Source organism: Branchiostoma belcheri, unplaced genomic scaffold (assembly GCF_001625305.1).
Source record: "Branchiostoma belcheri isolate BF01 breed outbred unplaced genomic scaffold, Haploidv18h27 scaffold6, whole genome shotgun sequence".
NCBI lineage: Eukaryota > Metazoa > Chordata > Leptocardii > Amphioxiformes > Branchiostomatidae > Branchiostoma > Branchiostoma belcheri.
In genome coordinates this window covers 6092145-6114400 of record NW_017804242.1, presented here as the reverse complement: position 1 = coordinate 6114400, position 22256 = coordinate 6092145, and the positions used below count along the sequence as shown (strand labels likewise).

Sequence of the window (22256 nt, the reverse complement as noted above, 5' to 3'; positions counted from 1 at the left end):
CTCACAAAAACCCAAGTTTTGGGCCTACCAAGGAGGCTAGTATTTCGGAGTGTATATAAAATCTATTTGTCTTTTATATACACACCGGGAGTGTAGCTTGTTGACTATAACTAAGCCAGAGACCCTTTTGAGATGGATTAATAACGTTAACTTAACTTATGCGGACCCCTACATTTATCAGAATTGTGCCACTAAAATTTAATGTAACATTAACATAAAATTTTAGTGGTACTTTCTGTCTTTCTCGTTTGGTCAACACCGTTACACGGAAACATAACCAAAACGTAATCATCGTCATCATGGGTTGAATGAATGCATATTTATGGGTTCACCACACCACGAAGTGGTGTGGTGAAACCATATTGCTTTTTCTGATGTTTCTTCTTCTCCTTCTCCTCCTGCCATATCTTTAAATGGATTCAGCTTCTTCATTTTAGGGCCTAAGGTCCTGAAATTTGGTATGGAGGTACAGTGGGCAAATACCCCTAGGCGTTTTTTAAATTATTGTGATACAGGCTTTTAGAATGGTTTTATTTGAGTTTTTTGGCTGTGTAATAGCTAATGTATTACTGTGTAAGTGTGCAGTGTTTACCACATTTGGACATGAGTCATCACAATGGCATGCAAGGCATCAACCAATAGGCATGCAGCTTTCCTCTATTCTCCTTGCTGATTGGCTGTTGGGATTTAACTGGCTTAACTTCATTTACACCTGCACAGAGCCATGCCATACTGACAGTATGTCTGTATTCAAGTGTTTTGGTAGGTATTTTAAGCTTTCCTGCTCCAGCATTGGAATGCGGGCTATGAACGCTTCTTTTTATCTTGAAAATCAACAGTTTGCATTATGCAATCCTAACCAATAATGTAGGGAATAGCTATCCAACTGTTGTAGTCTTAGTTGTATGTTACTTCATACTATAGTTATATCAATGTAAAGCATTGTTTTCCCTTGTGTTTCTCATTCTTTCCCTGCCATGTGGTAAAATGTGCTGAACCCATCGCTATATTTGCTCCAAAGCAAATATTGGCCTTTCTAGTTTCCTTAATCTTTTTTATCAATTTTGCCCTGCCCAATGACAACTGTCAGTGTTTTGTGAAGTACTAGTACTTTCTTTAGACCTCGAAAAACATCAAAACTTCAGAACATACAATGTACAGCTGATTGCAGTTTGTCTTGAGGCCGCATGGGAGCAGCAAATGTCGTAAAACCACAATATCACTCACTATCTACTGAATTTCGGTAAAAAAAAATTATAGACAATATCTTATTTCATCTCTTCTTATATATAAAAGACGATTTATTAATTTTTATCGACATTCTGGCTTAATTAGTCAGAAACTCTCAATATAATGTGTCAGACAGCCGTTTTACGGTATTTTTTGTTGCAGACGACAGTGCAGGCTAATATTTTGTACGAAGCTAATTTGGTCAGAAAACTTGGATTTAAATCGTCCTAAGAACTGTATTATCTACAGTTATCTGTCCCACAGACATCATCATGGCACCAGGAAGCAAGATAAATCGGCCCAAAATCGTGAGTACGCAGAAAATGTCAGGAAACACTATGAACACGTGGGCTACACGTGTGTACATGTTCACATGGTGGGGAGGGGGGCTTAATTTTTTCGCAGCGATATGCCATCTTTTCGTGATTTTCGTAATCTCAGCGAACTAAATAGTAACGGTTAACGCCAAAAAGCAGTTATTCAAGCAACTGGAAGATTTTGGAAACGGTCAGACGTTTCAGCGAGTATCCACTAGCTTTCGTCAGTGACTGAGAGACCAGAGGAGAAATGGGGTACAGGTCGAATCGCCCCATGTCACTTTCGCCCCGTCTATTTACTACCAGATCGCCCCATGTTTATGTGACCTGAACTATGTTTTATTCATGTGATATTCGCGTATTTTGGTAACATTTATATTCTCTAGATGTTACCAAAGCCTTGTGACTATATTTTGAATGTTTCTCCTGCGTTCGGCAAGTATTTGACGCCGATGAAAAGTCCGGCTCCGCGGCGGGCCGACACGCGATCGGGCCTGCCACCGAATCGCAGACCGGCAGCTGCTGTTTGTGAAAACACTAGAGTTATGGCAAGATTTATCAAGAAATCCAACATAACAGAACCCCATAAATGTTCACAAACACGAAGTAGATTAGTAAATGTTGCAGAGTTTCTTAGAAGTCTACTAAATGTGCGTTACAGCAAGCAGGCGCCCCCGAATGCGGCGGCGGGTCAGGTCGCGTGTCGGCCCGCCGCGTACCCGGACTTTTCATCGGGGATTCGGCGGTTAACAAATAAGAAACATTCAAAATATAGTCACAAGGCTTTGCTAATATGTAAGGAATATTTAGAAGTAGGATTCATGCGTATATCACCCGATTAAAACATAACATTGGTCACTTAAACATGGGGCGATCTGGTAGTAAATAGCTGGGGCGAAAGTGACATGGGGCGAAAGATCTAGAAACCGGAGAAATGCAGGTTTATAAGCACAAACTATTGAAACGGTTAACGGTTAAAATTTTGGAGGTGATTCCAACATTGTATACAATCTGTTGTAATGCAGTATAATGTATTTTTAACAGTAAATTTCCATTTTTAAATTCAAATGACTAAAAAAGTAACATTTGCAAAGCAAATGCATAAAGTTTACCTTCACGTATGGTCTTCTCTGTTAATTCTTACTCAAACACATTCACATATATGGTGACAGGAGTCTAAATCCCTCCTGCTATAAAATTGCAACATAGTTTATGTAACCCAACACCCGTTACCATGGTGAGAGAGTCTGGTTCAGTCAGGTCAGAGGTCACTGTTTGGAGAAGAAGAAGAAGAAACGTAGTAATATTTATATTATTGTACATTCTTGTGTAATTTATTCTTATGAACGTTAAACCACGAACAGGAAAAACTGAAGAACCCGCGGAAGTTTAAGAGACAGCTGAAGGCCCAGCGGAAAAGACAGTTTGGAGTAAAGATGGCAGATGTACAGGACAAGGAGATCATGCCAGCATCACATCTACTGAAGAGAAGGTAAAGATAAATATAGAATACTACACGGGGTATTCCGTATTGCCTGAGGTATTAGCCCGACCGCGTGTCAGATCGCCCGAAGGCCAAAGGCCGGAGGGAGATCCGATCCAAAGTAGGGTGATGCGGACTATACCATGTCGTTTTTTTTTTTTTTATGTATGTCATACCTACCCAAGAAAACGCGCCTTTCAATGCAAAATGAGCAAAAATTTGGTGTCCCTAAACCAAAAAAAATGCAACAACAGTTACAACACCAATTCCAAAGTCTGAATTCTGTATTCAAATTTTTGAAAGTGGTGTACGCATTCAGGGCGAAATGAGTTCGAATCATTCTATGGAAGCCATGGAAGTCCAGGCCATGAAGCCTGGGCCATACTGTAAAGTACGGCCCGGTCCAGAACACCCGTATCGAACGATATCGCGGCCCAGGTATGACATAATGTTGTGTAAAATATAAACATAGTGTAATGGTGGTATCAGGGCTTCTTGCACTCCCTTATTTTTTAGGGGATACAAAAAAGAATAAGATGATAGAGGAGGGGAAGTAGATGATGTGAAAGAACAAAAATTAAGAGACATTACTTGAACTCTTTAACTTAAGTTGTTTCAAGGCTTCCAATCTTTTTTTTTCATACAGAACATGTCCTAAAGCTAACATCACATTGTCTGGCAAGAAGAAGAGGAAGATTCTGAAACAGCTCCGAAGATCGCAGAAAGAGAAGGAAGGAATGGAATGTGAGTTACTACACATACATTTCGGTAAAAAATCCCGAATAAAGTACACACTTTTTAAACTTTTCAAAATCCCAAAAGTGTCTTGGGCCGTCGCCAAAGTCGGGGTGCGAATTTTATTCGAGTTTTTCCTTTTTCTTTTCCAAGTGAGATGACACATATTTAACAAGTGACTCATGATCATGAAAATAAACAATTGTCTTTTTTCCCTCTTCAGTTGAAGTCCTGAAGCCCCAACCAAAGCAGAGAAAAACAAAGTCTGATGTAGAAATGAAGACAGCGGACATTCCTCAAGACACAAGACAAGATCCTGAACAAGATGTTGAGATGGTGGAATAGCTTTATTTATATTATTTCCTTCCAAATTCTCCAAAGTCTACAAGTCATGCCAAAAGAACTGTACACATGTTCAAAAGCATAAAAGATCTGTTGAAATTCAGTTATATATGAACCATGTAACACCTTTAGTGGCCGCTATGCACCAAGTAACATCTAGCGTCAGTGCACAGTAAACCAGTCAGAATTGCCCTGATGAAGATGACAGACGGTCAACGTCGGCTCGTGAAAATAAATGGTTGTGATCAAAGAACTTTGCTATTCATTTGTTTACCAACTTGATGAAATTATTTACAGGGTTACTGGAAAGTAGTATAATGTAATAAAACATAGCAAAACTTCTTGTCTCAATATATTTTGCTGGTCATTTTTTAATGTAGTTAAGTTGAACAAATACTATCTCACAGCACACAATATAGCTTGTTATAGCTATTTAAAGGTGTTCACAGTGTTACAAAAAAGAGACTGTACATATACATGTAGCTTGTTTTTGGCTACATGTATTTGAATTGCTTCAAGTATGATAAATAACAAAAAAGGCTAAGAAATGGCAGTAAATGTCAGTATCTAGAATATTTTTTCGTTTTGCCACTACAAAATTTCCATGGATGTGCTATATCTATTATTTGGCCACTCATGCATTTCATTCACTTTGTACCTTTTCCAGTGAAATCACAATCATATATAAGGTCTTACTTTGCCAATATATATTTGTTTATACATGTAAACATGCCTATCATATTATCACATCAAGAAACAGTGCCTAATGGCACATTTTTATTGCACTTTGTAACATTAAAACTCCTCAGCCCTTAGAGTTACTTTGATGTTATTGAATATGTTCATATGTTCTCCCTCTATAGTACTAATCATTTAGAACTAAATTCTTCTATAGTCTACATATACTCTATATAGTCTATATACTACACTATGTTTCTTCTACATCTCTTAAGCTACATACTAGATCTACATGCAGATAGTCTTTTCAATTGATGCTATATTATTATCTTTCTAGTATACTTTACAGTAAGTATAAGTGCAGAAGTATATACTGTTTGTATACTGTACATATTCTTGTGATTACTTACATTGTTACAAAACATGTTTGAAGGTCTGGCTACTTTTATTTGGAAGCACATGGTTTGTGTGAATATTGCTATAAAGGAAGCCCATGTAACAATTGTTACTAGAAGGTCCTAACTTTCTTCATACATGTAGTTCAATGATTTGACACCAGTTTTCTTGTAAGCATCATCTTTGATGGACAAAAATCAATGTGTAAAGATAGGGAAAGAGATGTCATTAAACTAAGCTTGAACTAAGCATCTACCAGCAATATTTGCTGGTAGATGAAACCTACTGAGAAGCTATAATGACCTGATGTAGTACCAGTCAGGGAGGGGTGCAACTTACAACAATATAGAAAGGGGGCGCTACTATACAGTGTCCTATGACCACCAGAAGCTGACAGAGAAGCTGACATCCAGTGACCTGATGTAGTGCCAGTACCGAGGTGGGATGTTAGGGGGCGCTATGACCACCAGAAGCTGACTGAGAAGTTGACGTCCAGTGACCTGATGTAGTACCGGGGTGGGATGTTAGGGGGCATTATGACCACCAGAAGCTGACTGAGAAGCTGACGTCCAGTGACCTGATGTATGTACTGGGTATATGCAGGTTAGGGGGCGCTATGACCACCATGAGCTGACTGAGAAGCTGACGTCCAGTGACCTGATGTAGTGCCAGTACCGGGGTGGGATGTTAGGGGGCGCTATGACCACCAGAAGCTGACAGAGAAGCTGACGTCCAGTGACCTGATGTAGTGCCAGTACCGGGGTGGGATGTACAGCATCTCTCCTGGCTCAAGAGTGCACTCCAGATAGGGGGCGCTGTTGAACCGGGGGAACTGCTCCAGGTCTGGGTCCTCCACATCAACCTGGACACAGTGTGTCACAAAAAAGGACAGAACGAGATTGTGTAAGTGCGTTGCAGCAAGGATGCAGCATGAAATACAGAGTTCTAGCCAGTGTTCATCTTTCCTTCATTTGACTGAATTTTGCCACTCACAATTTTGACAGACAAACTTTGCACTATCTGTCATCATTGACGGACAAAAATTGTTATGCAAAGATACATGTATGAAAAGAGATGCTATTAAACTAAGTCTACCAGCAAAATTTGCCCTTCAAAATGCTGTAATTCACTTTTATGTTCACGGTTTTTGCAGTTTATCATTCTTATCGTTTTTTCTACACCTGTCACCACCGTAAACATATACAGAAGTTCTGTGAACATGTCCATTTTTCTCAGACCACGAACATTTACTACCGTGAACATCAAGCGCATTATTTCAAAATTTTCCTGGGGGAAAATTGCCCCCTTAAGATTGCCACAAGTACTTGACATGATACTGCATCAAACCAAAAGTACCGAACTACCAGACCGCAAAATATTTCAGGCTGACTAGAACACTGATTCCTATATTTTCCAACCTGATGAAACTATTCGTACGTAAAAATGACAGAAAGCAAAGAAGCTCAGAGAAACTCTGAGAGAAACCAGTACCTGGCTTGTGTTGTGGAGTAGGTGGCCCTCGTGTGGGTACACACAGTCAGACACTTCCTCAGCATACAGACGCACGTACTTTGATCCAACAACCTTGTAGTAAAGAAATCAACATCAGCAGACTTGTAGCAGTGAAGCACTTACTTTCTGCAAGTCGGTATCACAGTCTAGAATTCAAAATGGTTTGATGTTCAAAGTCTTTGTCAACTGCTATGTACATGTGTATCTGTATGCTCTTATATCAGGGCCTGCCAGGGATTGGAACACAAAACCCTCTTAGTCCAACTCAACTACCCTAATAACCACAAGACAACCATGCCACATTGATGTACAAAGCATGTATAAGACTAATGTCAATGACATATATAAACGTGGTGTCAAATGGCTGAGTGACTAGGCGAGTAGACCCAAGATTCAGAGGTGTCACAGTTTTGACTTTTTGCACTTATAGGCACATCAAAACAAGACTTAGTTGACTTAACGGATGGGACTTCTAAATGAACATTTACCAATGGGAAATGGGGAATCTTTACCAAAAAATTTTGTAGTGCGTACACAATGCTACCAGGGTTTGGAAGCAAGATGTGTTATTTGCAAAGCTGTGGCCACATTTTTACAGAGGCCACCACCAGACGATGCCCAATGGCAATGTTTTCTTCATTTTACAGTGCAAATTTTACAGTCCATGAAAAGTTTTGGGTATTTTAGAACGAAAAAGAGAATGTGACATGATTTTTACGCTGTTGTTTCTTTGTAAGTCTGGAACCGGTTTTCAACTTTTTTTTGGACTTGGACCGAAACAGTTTCACAAGTTCAGCAGGTAGGCCCAGTACGTTCTGCATACGTGCTGACCATGCCATACCTGTGCCAAGAGGTTATGTTGAGGGTCGTGGTGCAGGGGTGAGACGGTGCCCTTGGGTCCGAACCAGGCGTTGATCACGATGTCCTCCTCGTCTCCGTCTCCTAGGCAACAGTAGTCGGGGACGCGGATGTCTTCCCGAAGCTCGGGAATCTGGTCAAACAGCTGATGCTGCGCCAGGTAACCAACATCTGAGGATTTCTGGAGGAACAAAATTGATTTGTCTTTTGGCGAAGGTAAATTTACATACTTACATAGGTCCATACAATGACCTCCTAATTATATAACCACAGTACAGTAAATAATAGAAACAACAGGTTGCAAATGGTACAACAAATCACAACTTAAGGCCACACCAATTTAGTTTCTTGGTTCTCGGATTTGCCTCTTCATTTTTTTCTGATTTGCAAAAAAAATCAACTCAAAAATGCTCATATTTTGCCCCCAACAATTGAGGAAAGTCCTTTTCTTCCTAGATGTTACAGTTTTTCCGTCTATTAATGCAGTGGTTTGATTAAAACTTCAAAATTCATTGTTTAAATTTTACCCCAGTCTTTTGTGTTGACTTCATGGCTCCTATCGAAACATTTGAGGCTATAATAGGATGCCTAGACCTGTTTTTATTTTATTTTTTTCGCCCTGTCGCTTCATGATTTTTCTGAAAAAATCCGAGAACCAACAAATCAAATTGGTGTGGCCTAACTTTAGGTTTACATTTCTGTGAAACTACAACCATATCTACAGCACACAAACCCTGACCTGTATGATGTACTTGTCGATGAACTCGTCCACAGTCATGAGAGTCTGTGACCAGGTCTCCTCTGTGTACCTCCTCCCCAGCTCTACAGGCACTGTCCGACACCCCGCAATCTCACTGATGTAGTCCAGACTGAAAAAAAACAAGACAACAGATGAACAACACTTTTCTCACTTCGTTGGAACGTTCTTTTGTATTCATGAAGTGTCTGGCAAAAGTAGTCTACAGGTGCTGAATTGTGATCTGGGGCAATGTTTAGCTAGCTAGCCAATGTATTCATGAATACATATGGATGACATCCGCGCGCGCATGAATTTTTGGCCGTTTCCAAAAAAAACGTTTTCAGCCATACTGTAAATCGTACAAAACAGTTCCAAGATGAGCGAATACATACTGTAAGTTGAAAAAAAAACGTTGGAAAATGATACCAATGTCGTAGAATACCAAAATCAAACGAAAAAAACGAAAATGTAAAGAAATGAATTTGAAGACTTATTTTAGATTATTTGCCAAACCATACTCTGTGTCATTTATTCAACCTTCAAAACAACATAGATTTCATCTTGAAAGCAACTTTTTGGGGGGGCCAAACTCTTTTTTTATTCGCACACATGCATTATTATGATAATAAAATATATAGTTTTGGGTTCCCAGAGGATGTCGTCCATATAATCAAATCAACATGGCCTAACCTCCATGGCCTGTGGTTCCTAGCCGGCCAGTGTTCCATGTTACTCTGTATGATGACAGGCTGACGTTTCCGCATGTAGTTCAACAGGAAACTCTTCAGGGAGGGGCAGTGCACCCTTGGTACTTTCTTCTCCGAGTCGATGACCGGTAGGATGAGCGTCCTCGGCCGCTTTGGTACCTGAGGTCCGGTGAAAATGAAGGGGATCATTTCAAAAATAGATAAACAGAATTTGTTTGTTTTGAATAACCGGTAAACAGCCTTTAGGCATCATGGAAGTTCATCTGTGTTGGTAGTAATCGTAGTACAATGTGGGGTCGTGTGGTGTAGCGGTAGGGTCTTCGACTCAGAACCAAGAGGTCCCGTGTTCGAACCCCACCATGTCACCAATCTTGTGCCCTTGGGAAAGGCACTTAACACGACTTTCCTCACTTCACTCCAGTGAAAATGAGTACCTAGCTTTGGTTAGGGACGTCCCTCGGATAGGATGTTAAATGGAGGTCCCGTGTTAGGGAAGAGCCACACCCCACACACGTTAAAGATCCCACCGCACTTATTGAAAAGAGTAGGGGTCCCAGTGTGAGTGGTTCAAACCTTACAGTCCGGTCTTACGCAGCTTATACATGTGCGTACATGTAAATGTGCGTACATGTACAAAACTGGTGTGTTACGCCTAAAGGCAGTTTACCTGAGTTATACCAAACAAACAAACAAAGTCTTAAATACTAGACATAACACACCAGTTTAACACAATAGTTTGAAAACAGCTGAAAATTCAGCTAGCATCTATTTCACACAACAAAAATTCATAAGCAGTTTCTTAATAATATTTCAAAAGATTAAAACACTGACTTGACTGGTGATGGCTGATTTGGAGCATTGTTCCTGAGGTCGCTTGGTTGTCCCCCTAGCAGAGTTCTGCAGTACTGCGACCAGTCTGCTGAGGATGTTGTCCAACACTGGGGCTCCCATGAGCAGACCTAGGTCACATGTCTTGATGGCATCCTAAGCAAAGTGCATGTATTTCTTTACCATGTTCTTGACTCATTTTAGGTCCCAGCAAGTAATTTTTATGGATGACATCAGCGCACGCATTAATTTTCGCATGATTTTGAAAAAAAAAAATTTGTTGCCTTCTGACAGTGGTCACCATGCCGTAAATGGGTATAGATGTCTGTTGCCATGCCGGAAGGTGGATGGCAGATAACTATGAAAAGAGGAGACAAGAAAGGCTCTGATTTAATGTTTTGTTTCTTACTTTGATGCAGTGATATGTGATGCTGGCTGTGTATATGTGATGTTCCCACTTAATCAAAACCATTTGTACAATGATTGAGTCAAAATTTTAAAATGTAGGAACCTTGCTTTTTTCAGCCCGCCTTGTTTTTTTTCACCCGCTCGCATTAGATTTGGAGTCTGTGGAGGATGTCATCCATAAAATTTACTTGCTGTGGCCTTACATATAGTAACTATACAGTCAAAGCTACCCAAGAAGACCACCTAGGGGACTGATAAATGTCTTACTGGTCTATGTAGAGAAGATTCTTGTATGATTTCCTAGGAAAATTATCTAAGTGACCACCAAGAATGGGTCACATAGACTATGATAGAGGTGGTCACTTGTACAGTTTTGACTGTAAAATCTATCCTAATTCTATATGTAGAAATAAAACAACCACAAAAGTTTCAAAATATACAGTTCATGTACAACTGAAGGTATTCAGCACCAAGTACAGGGTGCATGGTACTGTAAATGTAGAAACGTTTCCAGTGATTCCATTTGTGTGATTTTTTTCTGTGACATCCCACCGAAAAGGTGAATACATTCACAGTACTAAGTACATGTACAGTTGATGGCATTCAGCACCAAGGACAGGGTATGTATGACATGGTGCAGTTTTGTTACAGTACTGCAATGCCATCTAGCAACGTAGGCTACAACTGCAGGTTTGTGTACTAATGAGGCATTGTACAACCAATTGAAATGGATTTTGAAACCCTGTAGAGATCAATAGACTCCCTGTGTTAGCAATTTAGCTGTATTGACGTCAAGAACCCCTTTTGTCATGCATGCATTATTGAAAGCAATAATTGTTCTAGCATAGCTCTGAATCTGATATCCTTTCTTTTTTTTAAGATCTTTCTTTTTTGGTGAATATTCAGACATTTTACTCAAAATACAAATAGAAATCCATAAAGATTATATCAGGTCAGAGAACATTACGCAAACAGTGATCCACAGAGATTCACAAAAATTAATCTTTTTCATGCTGCTTCTACCATTAGGCCACACCAATTTAATTTCTTGTTTAACAGATTTTTCTAGAGAAATAATGGAGCGGGCGGGCAAGAAAAATAAAAACAGGCCATCCTATTATGGCCCAAAATAGGATAGGAGCCATGAAGTCAACACACCAGGCTGGTTCAAAATTTAAACAATGAATTTTGAACTTTAAATGATACCATTGCATTGAAATATGGAATAACTGTAACTAGGAAGAAAAGGGCTGTTTTCTACTGTTCAGGGCAAAATATGAGCATTTTGCAGTTGATTCTGAATTTTTTATTTTTTTTTTGCAAATCAGAAAAAAATGAAGAGGCGAATCCGAGAACCTACAAATTAAATTGGTATGGCCTTACATGATCAATTGCTCTCTTCCCTGCCCACAAACTCAGTATGCTGTGGTGAGCAGTGTTTTAATCAAGTCTCAATTTTCCCGGCGTTGTTGTTCATTTGGCGGCGCAGAACAAAGATAAATGTGAGTTGTTCTGACAGCTCTGTTACGGCGGTGGGGACTTTTCATGAATAATTCGGGCGCAATCAATAAAATCTATCACTCCTTAACCAATACCACTGCTGCCCAACCCTATAACCTTTTTTACAGTGACAGTTTCTTTCCCCGTACGGCCAAGCTTTGGAATTCCCACCCTGACAAGTGTTTCCCACCAACCTACAATCTACAGGCTTTCAAATCAAACGTTCACCGCCATCTCTTGACATAGCCATGTTTCTCTCATCTTTCTAGTTCAATGCCGAGAAGTTGTTGTATATATAGGCCTTGCATTGAACCACTCCGTTTAAAAAAGAAAAGAAAAAAAAACAATAGAAATTTGGTAGCCAAATGGCTACCTTGGTGTGCTAAAGGTTACGACATAGAACCAAAACTGTGGCTATCAGGAGGTATACTTAGCTATTAGGCCACACCAATTTCATTTCTTGGTTAACGGATTTTTCTAGAAAAATAATGGAGCGGGCGGGCGAAAAAAAAATAAAAATAAAAACAGGCCTAGGCATCCTATTATGGCCCAAAATGGTACAATAGAAGCCATGAAGTCAACACACCAGGCTGGTTCAAAATTTAAACAATGAATTTTGAACATTTAATGGTAGCACTGCATTGAAAGAGGGAATGACTGAAACAAGTAGTAAGAAAAGAACTGTTTTCAACTGTTCAGGGCAAAATATGAGCATTTTGCACTTGATTCTGAATTTTTTTTTTTATTTGCAAATCAGAAAAAAATGAAGAGGCGAATCCGTTAACCAAGAAATTAAATTGGTGTGGCCTTATAGTAATCAGTAAATCTATAGCACATTATTAACCTTCTTACTGCTGCCCAACCCTGTAACCAATAGAAATTTGGTAGCCAAATGGCTACCTCGGTATGCTAAAGGTTAAACTACACAGAGCCAAAACTGGGACTATATCAGGTACAATCAATAACATCTGTCGCACTTTTAACCTTCTTACTTCCGCCCAACCCCATAACCAATAGAGAATTAGTAGCCAAATGGCTATATATAGCTACCTCGGTATGCTAAAGGTTATAATAATTAAACGACATAGAACCAAAACTGGGACTATCGGGTACAATCAGTAACATCTGTCGCACTTTTAACCTTCTTACTTCCGCCCAACCCCATAACCAATAGAGAATTGGTAGCCAAATGGCTACCTCGGTATGCTAAAGGTTAAACAACATAGAACCAAAACTGTGGCTATCAGGTAAAATCAATAACATCTGTCGCACTTTAACCTTCTTACTGCTGCCCAACCCTGTAACCAATAGAGAATTGGTAGCCAAATGGCTACCCTGGTATGCTAAAGGTTAAACGACATAGAACCAAAACTGGGGCGATCTGAGGTACAATCAGTAACATCTGTCGCACTTTAACCTTCTTACTGCTGCCCAACCCTGTAACCAATAGAGAATTGGTAGCCAAATGGCTACCTCGGTATGCTAAAGGTTAACCTACGCACAACCAAAACTGCCGCTATCAATGCCACACAATGAGGTAAAGATATGGTGAAAAATGTCACTGGAAATGGTTTCTAATCAATTATGTATACCAGATGGCGGCTATGAAACATGAATTATATGGAATATCTATAATAAATCTCAGTTACAAATTTGTTATTGCGTTTCGTTAAATCTAATAACACCAGAGGAATGGATATGATAAAAATTGTTGGTGGAAATGGTTTGGAAGTTACACGAGTTCTCGTGTATATGTGGCTTTAAAAATAAATTGGTTATAAATTTTGCTGCCAAATTTGGTATCGCGAGCCATTAGATGTGACTATAGAGGAATGGATTCTGTGAAATTGCCGCTTGAAATGGTTTCAATTTCCATTACACAGTTACAGCGTGGCTTTAAAACATAAATTGCGTAGAATTGGTACAAATTTTGCTGCCAAATTTGGTATTTCAATCCATTATATCTAAACTAGAAAGGAATGGATATACATAGTGAAATTGTTGCCTGAAATAATTTCAACTTTCATTACAACAGTTACAGTGTGGCTTTAAAACATAAATTGCGTAGAACTGGTACAAATTTTGCTGCCAAATTTGGTATTTCAGTCCATTTTATCTAACTAGAAAGGAATTGATGAATAAAATGGTGAAAAATGCTTCTTGAAATGGTTTCAAACGTCCTTACACTAGATGCTGTGACCACCGGCCTGAAAACATAAATTGTTTAGAATCAGAATAGATTTTGCTACCAAATTTGGCATTCCAATTTCCATGATTACTTTAATAACTACTGTAGAATTAGGCCACACCAATTTAATTTCTTGGTTAACGGATTTTTCAAGAAAAATAATGGAGCGGGTGGGCGAAAAAATAATAAAAATAAAAACAGGCCTAGGCATCCTACTATGGCCCAAAATGGTACGATAGGAGCCATGAAGTCAACATACCAGGCTGGTTCAAAATTTAAGCAATGAATTTTGAACTTTAAATGATACCACTGCATTGAAAGATGGAATATCTGTAACAACTAGGAAGACAAGAACTGTTTTCAACTGTTCAGGGCAAAATATGAGCATTTTGCAGTTGATTCTGTTTTTTTTTCTACAGATCAGAAAAAAATTAAGCGGGCGAATCCGTTAACCAAGAAATTAAATTGGTGTGGCCTAATATGGTGAAAAATGTTACTGGAATTGGATTCAAATTCCATTACAGTCCAATACTAGTAGCCGTCTGTCAAAGGAGTCCTATAAATTATATGGGGCTGAATTAGTTTTGCCCTCCATGAGTTCAAACTAGAATGAAATGCAGCACTAAATTGAATGGAGCTTTGAATGGGCTGGGCTAGGGATTACTGCTATTAATAATGTCTCTGAACTGTGAAAGGCGTTAGAAAAAATGTTGTTTGGGCAAAATTTTGGCCACATAACATGGAGGCTGACACTTGAAGATGCCCGATCTGGCAATGTTTTCTTCATTTTGCAGCACAGAGATTGCAATCTACAGATTTTGGAAAAAAAGGGGTATGTGACATGTTTTTTTTTTTTGTAATAAGTCCGGAATCGGTTCTTGACTTTTAGTTTTTTTTCAGACTTGAACTTAAACATTTTTACAAGTCCGGAACGGGTCCAGCGAACTGGTACACAGCACTATATTATATAGAAGAATTAATTCAGGTTGAACTTAGTCAGGCAAACAGAGAATTGGATTTTGATTTATATGGGACCAATCTGGTCCATTAAGCCATCCAGTAGGGACATTACTGCACTGAAATTGATTTTTATTGCGTTCATATCCCTCAGCGAGAGATCGTAATCGTTGGCTCGACGCAAAACCGATCACCATTCGTGCAAACTGACTCATTTATATAGGTAGAGTGGTTTTACATGACATATACAACCATGCAACAATGTTCATATGTAATATTGATAGTATATATATATGTTTGATAATCTTACCTTAGTAGTCTTGAATGTAGTAATGTTATGATATTAGATCTTGTATTTCATAATGTTTTGGTAAGGATGTAGATATTATTATAGCAATGATATTAAATGCCATAACCATTGTTATTATCTGTATTTTATACTATAAAAATATGATATTGCAATGAACCTATCATATTAGGAGAAATATGTATGACATGAGCATCATATAGAATCTGAGCAAAAATGTTAAATGTTTATAATACAGTTTTGTCAACAACAACAACATGCAAGAGCTAAGTAAACAACAGTTTCAATACAGTTAAGACTTACATGAATGAAAACAATTGCATGATAAATATCAATATGGTTATCATATATATAATGTACAGGGTTGGAGGGTTGCTTATGAAATCTCTGCTTCCTGAATTCCCCACATGCCTACCTACTTTTATATCTTGCTGACTCCTGGCTTACTACTAGTACACATGTACTCTGTCCAGACAATCATTTTAACACACAAACAAACCCACCCAAAACAATACTTCTGTTCCAGAAAGTACATGTTATGACGACCGTAATATTTGCGTGATAAGCGTCAAATATATGGTTATCAAATGATCAAATATTATGATAAATTGCATATGAAATCTTACCATAATTTGTCTGTCCAGATAATCATTTTAACACACAAACACACAAATAAACCCACCCAATACAATACTTCCATTCCAGAAAGTACATGTTATGACGACCATAATAATTGCGTGATAAGCAAATGATTAAATATTATAATAAATTGCATATGAAATCTTACCATTGTGTTAATTTGCACACAAACAAACCCACCCAAAACAATACTTCCATTCCAGAAAATACATGTTATGCCAACCATAATATTTGCGTGATAAACATCACTCATGGTTATCAAAAATTATGATAAATTGCATATGAAATCTTACCATTGTGTTATAATTTGACCTCTCATTCCGAATTTTAAGGCACAAACACACTAACAAACTCACCCAAAACAATACTTCCCTTCCAGAAAATACATGTTATGGCGACCATAACATTTGCGTGATAAGCATCAAATGATCAAAATTAATATTATGATTATGATTAATATTATGATAAATTGCATATGAAATCTTACCATTGTATTATATTGATCCCTCATTCCGAACTGGCAGACGGCTTTAAACAATGATCCAAACGTGAAAACCTCTCTCCAACAGACGTCAACATCTTTCCAGTGTCCCGTGTTCAACTTTTCCCAGCAAAAATCTAAAACATTGGTGGCAAACCCCAGGCTCTCTTGGAATCTACCTTGGAAAAGTCTTTCTGCACTCTGCGCCAAAACGAAGAAAAAAGGAGCTCCCAATTTGCTCTTATCCAGCGTCTCAAGATGCAGCGCCTTCTTACAACCAGGCACGACGCCTTGGAGTTCCTTGGGAAGGCCGGATGTCATCTTTAAGGGCGAAAAGAAATGCGGAAAACGGAGGAAAACGCAGCACCAAACGCACGCCTTCGTCTACTTCCGTGTTTTGAAAATGGCGGCTATTATGAGAATTTAGGAAGAAACTATTCTTACCATAGGGGAAAGTATTATTAGAAAACTCTTTAAAAATGCACTTTAACCGCATTTTTTGTATACATAACTATTTTAATCATTGCAATTTATGTTTGATAGTTCTAAAACGATACATCAATACATGTACGGTAGGATTTATTTACTAAATGATTATAAGATTCACATGTATTACCTATAAAAATGTAGTATCGTCTAGTTACCTTTGACCTTCCTATGGTACTACACGAGATATTTGACAGGTTGGCAGAAATTGTTTCCATATTTTAACGTCATATAATACAGGTCTGAGGTGTTGTGCATGTCTAAACAGATAGCTGCTGGCATACTGGTGCGTTTGAGTCTCAATATTCAGTTATTATTTTTCCATTATTGATATTATGACGAAAATTATTAACGTTAATGAATATTATGATTTTACTCTCACTCTTCATGATGTCACTTTCATTTTTAGACATTACAACGTCCAAGCAGCAGCCGACGACAAAAATTAAGACTAATTGCTTGGTAGACACTTTGAAATATGAAAAAAAATTAAAACAGCAATTGTATTGCACTCGCTCAGCATTATATTATACTATATAGATTATTGCAAGTGCAATGTCAACTGACGCATGTTCATAGCCTGTTATAGATATTTCATTATCATATTGGATATATGTGTTAACCTTGCAGAAATTTCGACATGTATGCCATTGTTCGCATTGGATTATAGTCCCTGTCACTAGCGCTGTGTACCGGTTCGCTGGACCGGTTCGGGACTTGTAAAGATGTTTAGGTTCAAGTAAAAAAAAAAACCTAAAAGTCAAGAACCAAGACCGGACTTATTACAAAAAAAAACATGTCACATACCCCTTTTCTTTCCAAACCACCTAAAACCTTCCAAAGATTGCAACATCTAGAAAACCTAAGTGCCATTGGGCATTGTCAAGTGTCGGCCTCCTTGTTATGTAGCCAAAATTTTGCCCAAACAACATTGCAAGGTTGCCAACATGCAATTTTGTATATGCCACGAGTTAACCAGAAACACAACATTTTTTCCTACGCCTTTCACAGTTCACAGACATTATTAATAGCAGTTCCCTAGCCCAGCCCATTCAAAGCTCCATTCAATTTAGTGCTGCATTTCATTCTAGTTTGAACTCATGGAGGGCAAACCTAATTCAGCTCCATATAATTTATAGGATTCCTTTGACAGACAGCTACTAGTATTGGACTGTAATGGAATTTGAAACCAGTTCCAGTAGCATTTTTCACCATATATCCATTATTTTCTAATTCTACAAAATCTGTGCTGCAAAATGAACTAATCATTGCCATCGGGCAAGTGTCGGCCTCCATGTTATGTGGCCACAGTTTTGTCCATACAACATTGCAACGTTGCCAAGTTGAATCCAGACCTGAACCTAAATGTCACGGTTTAGGTACACAGCACTACTACTAGCCTGTCACACATTCAGAACCTTCCCCTGATATGACCATTACCTACAAGGTTAAGGTTGGCTAAATTTCCTGATCAGATTTAGGGCACGCCTACATTTTTATTAGCCTGAAATGAAATTCAGCCTTGTTAGGTATAGGTTATCTGAGGAGCGGTCATATACATGGAGCTAAGAACAATGGATTTCAGGCTACCTTTTGATATGTGTAAAAATTTCATTCAATTAATTTAGTGAATATTGTGACACTCTTGTTTCACTGTGCAGGTGTTGCTGGTTAGTTGTGTGTTGATGCGGACGTATCTGTGGGCAGGCGCACGAAGACTCTACGGTGTCATGGCGGAAACTACGGCGTACACCTCCGGCACGCACTCCGCGTGCTTCGTCACCGTGCCTGACGAAGACGTCGGCAAGAAAATCGCAAAGTAGGTTTAAAACTAGAGAAGTAACAAAACAAATGCATAATGTTTACTTCCGGACATACTCAAACACATTCACATACATGTACTACTAGTAGAAAAAAATGGACAGGGTGAATCTGAGAAACAACAAATTAAAATGGTTTGGCCTTAAGTTAGTGGTCGATGTTTGTATATTTTCAGTTTGTTTTAATTTTGAATATATTCTTGTTGTCCATTACTACTTTTCAAGCCAACAGGATGCCAGAGTATACTTGCTTGTTGCTAGGAGCGTATGGCAAGACCACTTTTTGTATTTCTTTGCAACGATACCTAGCATGCCTGATCCACAAAAAGTACAGACGTAATAAAATACAAATTAGAATCTAACATTTGATAACTTAAAGGCAAAATACAAATCCTGAAATGAAAGGAAGAAATCTTTGTGTACGCCACAGTAAGTAATTTTTATGGATGACATCAGCACGCGCATTAATTTTCGCCTGATTTTGGGGAAAAAAAACAAGAAATTTTGTTGCCTTCTGACAGTGCCGAAAATGGGCAAAGATGTCTGTTGCCATGCCGGAACGTGGATGGCAGATAACTATGAAGAGAGGAGACAAGAAAAGACTTAAAATGTTTTGTTTCTTACTTTGATACAGTGATATGTGATGCTGGCTGTGTATATGTGATGTTCCCACTGAATCAAAACCATTTGTACCATGATTGAGTCAAAATTTTAAATGTAGGAACCTTGTTTTTTCGGCCCGTCTTGTTTTTTTGTCCGCTCGCATTAGATTTTGAAGTCTGCGGAGGATGTCTTCCATAAAATTTGCTTGCTGCTTGAGTAACAGTGTGTAACCTATCTATTTCCAGGGGTCTAGTGGAAAACAAGCTGGCAGCCTGTGTTAACATCATACCCAAGATCATCTCTGTGTGAGTAATATTAAATTTGTTGCTTTTAGATTTAGTAATTAATTATTAATTAATTAATAATCAGGATAATTAAGAGAGATTCTTTTTTCTCCTACTGATGTACAAGAATGCATTTTGTTCCCAAACCATTTTGGGTGTAAAAATGATGGCATTCAGCACCAAGGACAGGGTATGACATGGTAAACTTGAAGATATATAGACCATGTAGTTTTCTGTCACAGTATTGCAGTGACACCTACATGTAGCTATGTAGGCTATAGTACAGGTACAGCTGATGGCATTCAGCACCAAGGACAGGGTATGACATGGTACACTTGAAGATATATAAACCATGTTAGTTTACTGTCACAGTATTGCAGTGACACCTACATGTACATGTAGCTATGTAGGTTATAGTACAGGTACAGCTGATAGCATTCAGCACCAAGGACAGGGTATGACATGGTACACTTGAAGATATATAAACCATGTTAGTTTACTGTCACAGTACTAAAGTGACACTTACATGTAGCTATGTACGTGTAGGTTATAGTACAGGTTCAGCTGATACCATTCAGCACCAAGGACAGGGTATGACATGGTAGATATATAGACTATGTAGTTTACTGTCACAGTACTAAAGTGACACTTACATGTATCTACATGTACATGTATGTAGGTTATAGTACAGGCTCAGCTGATAGCATTCAGCACCAAGGACAGGGTATGACATGGTAGATATATAGACCATGTAGTTTACTGTCACAGTATTGCAGTGACACACAAGTACATGTAGCTTTGTAGGCTATATTGCATGTACAGCTGATGGCATTCAGCACCAAGAACAGGGTATGACATGTTAAGTAAATGTAAACCTTTTGCATGATTTTTGCGGTGACCGCATACAAGAAAAACATTCACAATGTCGTAAATTTACAGTGAAGAGGTCACCGTGGAATAAAACTACTATGAAAATTTCATAATTTTAGAGTACCAAGTTGGAAGAGATGGTTTTCAAAGAGGTAATTTACGTATCTTTTATCATTGCATCCTTAGTTATGAATGGGAGGGGAAGATTGAAGAGGATGGAGAACTTCTACTGGTGAGTAACAAGTTTTATCAACTTGTAAACAAGAAATTTCACACTTTTGGGAAGTTTTATAACTGTATTGGAACTGTGTTGTATGATAATGGGGAAATACCTGATTGAATTACATGTACATCATACAATGAATTATTACTCATAAAACTGTATGACATAACTAACTCCAGTATTACACCATGGCCATAGTTTATGTTTCATACCATAATTACACATTATGCATTCCTTGCTGTAAAGAACAAGATACACACAAACATCCCCTAACCTGTGCCACCCAAAGCAATACTTCCGTCCCAGAAGTAACTGTATGGTACTAAAAGAGCCTTTCACATTTAGGATAGATATTTCAGTTTCTTTACTCAAGTGTACAATTTTCCTTACAGATGATCAAGACAAGGACAAGTAAGGTTGCAGCACTGACAGAATTTGTCAGGTGAGTTTATCAAGTTTTTTCTTGCAGAATTATCCTGTAAAATACAGTAAACTTATACGTGAACCTTAAAGAAATTCTTCCTGTTCTTTTGTTATCAAAAAATCTTTCTCCCCTTTCAGAAAGAACCACCCATATGATGTTCCTGAAGTCATCAGCACCAAGGTGACAGCCTTTTCTTTGGAGTTCGATGAATTTGTGTTGAACTCATAAATACTCTCCAAGCAGAGGTTGGTGGGGAAGATTGTGACCCTTCTAATATGCCCTGTTTTTTTTTCTGTCACTAGCAACAGAAAAAACAGGGCATAATCTTCCCCCACCAACCTCTGCTTGGAGACTAAATAAATAACTAAAATTAATAAACTAAAATTAATATATAAACTGTAAAATGTAAAGGAAGCCCTGTAGCCTTTCTAAGGGCACGGTATTTGGCAGTTGTGATTGGTTTACAGTGAACCAATCATAATTGCCCTGATGAAGATGACAGTTGCTGAAATTAACGTTGGCTCTTATTAAACAAGTGGTTGTGAATAAATACCTTTGCTATTCAATCATTCACCAACCTGATTAAATTACTCATAGAAGTATTCTTTCTGTTTTACAGCTAGACCAAGGAAACCCTGCTTACATGAAGTGGTTGGGTGAAACTGTGCCAGACAACTAAAGCACCAGTTTATTGTTTAAAATATTGCTTACTTTCTGGTACAGATTTTTCTTAACATACATGCTTACCGAATACCGTTCCCCTGTGTGCCCCTGTCCTAAACTGTTTAAATGTTTACTTTGTATGCCAGCTTTTTAATATCTGGTGTGGTGCCCAAGCAGTTTTCTAGAAGGCTTAAGGCATAAAGAAAGACAACTGTCAGAGAGGACTTGTCTTGCAATGGTGACCATGGTCTCTAGCCCTGGTGTTATCTGGCATTACCAATAAGTATTTAAAATTGTGCATGGTTGCATTTCCAAATTTGAATTGAGCTAAGAAAACTGACAGAAATAAATAATTTCACTATTCGAAGTCGTGAGGGTTTTTTTGCCATGTTAGGCCATGTTGATTTGATTATATGGATGTCATCCTCAAGGAACACGGCGGTCGGTTGCTAGGCTAAAAGTCGCATTACTAGGGAGGTATCGGGTTACAGAACGTGTTCGAACGTGGCCGCGCGGGAGTCCGGGCCACGCCCGGGCCGGCCCGGGGGCAACGGGTAAAATTTGAAAATAAACAAAAG

General features: G+C 38.4%; 3 protein-coding genes across 4 annotated transcripts; 2 read left to right on the top strand and 1 right to left on the bottom strand.

The window, feature by feature from the left end:
- Window positions 1–1377: 1377 nt before the first annotated feature.
- On the top strand, window positions 1378–4310 carry LOC109482650 (uncharacterized protein C11orf98 homolog). The gene is made up of 4 exons (XM_019785472.1): window positions 1378–1538; window positions 2912–3039; window positions 3677–3774; window positions 3989–4310. The coding sequence occupies exons 1-4, from the start codon at window positions 1503–1505 to the stop codon at window positions 4108–4110; spliced, it is 384 nt and encodes a 127-aa protein (XP_019641031.1). The 5' UTR covers window positions 1378–1502; the 3' UTR covers window positions 4111–4310.
- A 1462-nt stretch (window positions 4311–5772) lies between these two features.
- Window positions 5773–16707, bottom strand: LOC109482651 (lysine-specific demethylase 8-like). The gene is made up of 7 exons (XM_019785473.1): window positions 16312–16707; window positions 9829–9981; window positions 8981–9156; window positions 8291–8420; window positions 7535–7732; window positions 6673–6765; window positions 5773–6043 (listed from the first exon to the last, which is right to left on the bottom strand). Exons 1-7 carry the CDS (start codon window positions 16624–16626, stop codon window positions 5879–5881), a joined length of 1230 nt encoding a protein of 409 aa, XP_019641032.1. The 5' UTR covers window positions 16627–16707; the 3' UTR covers window positions 5773–5878.
- Window positions 16708–16949: 242 nt separating this feature from the next.
- LOC109482346 (protein CutA homolog) lies at window positions 16950–22034 on the top strand. Of its 2 annotated transcripts, none has more exons than XM_019785030.1 (7): window positions 16950–16988; window positions 18453–18610; window positions 19460–19519; window positions 20555–20600; window positions 20984–21033; window positions 21153–21195; window positions 21635–22034. In XM_019785030.1, exons 2-7 carry the CDS (start codon window positions 18477–18479, stop codon window positions 21692–21694), a joined length of 393 nt encoding a protein of 130 aa, XP_019640589.1. In that variant the 5' UTR covers window positions 16950–16988; window positions 18453–18476; the 3' UTR covers window positions 21695–22034. The 2 variants fall into 2 exon arrangements, with proteins under 2 accessions (XP_019640589.1, XP_019640588.1); XM_019785029.1 differs by having other exon boundaries at window positions 16962–17077; window positions 21635–22028.
- Window positions 22035–22256: the final 222 nt, after the last annotated feature.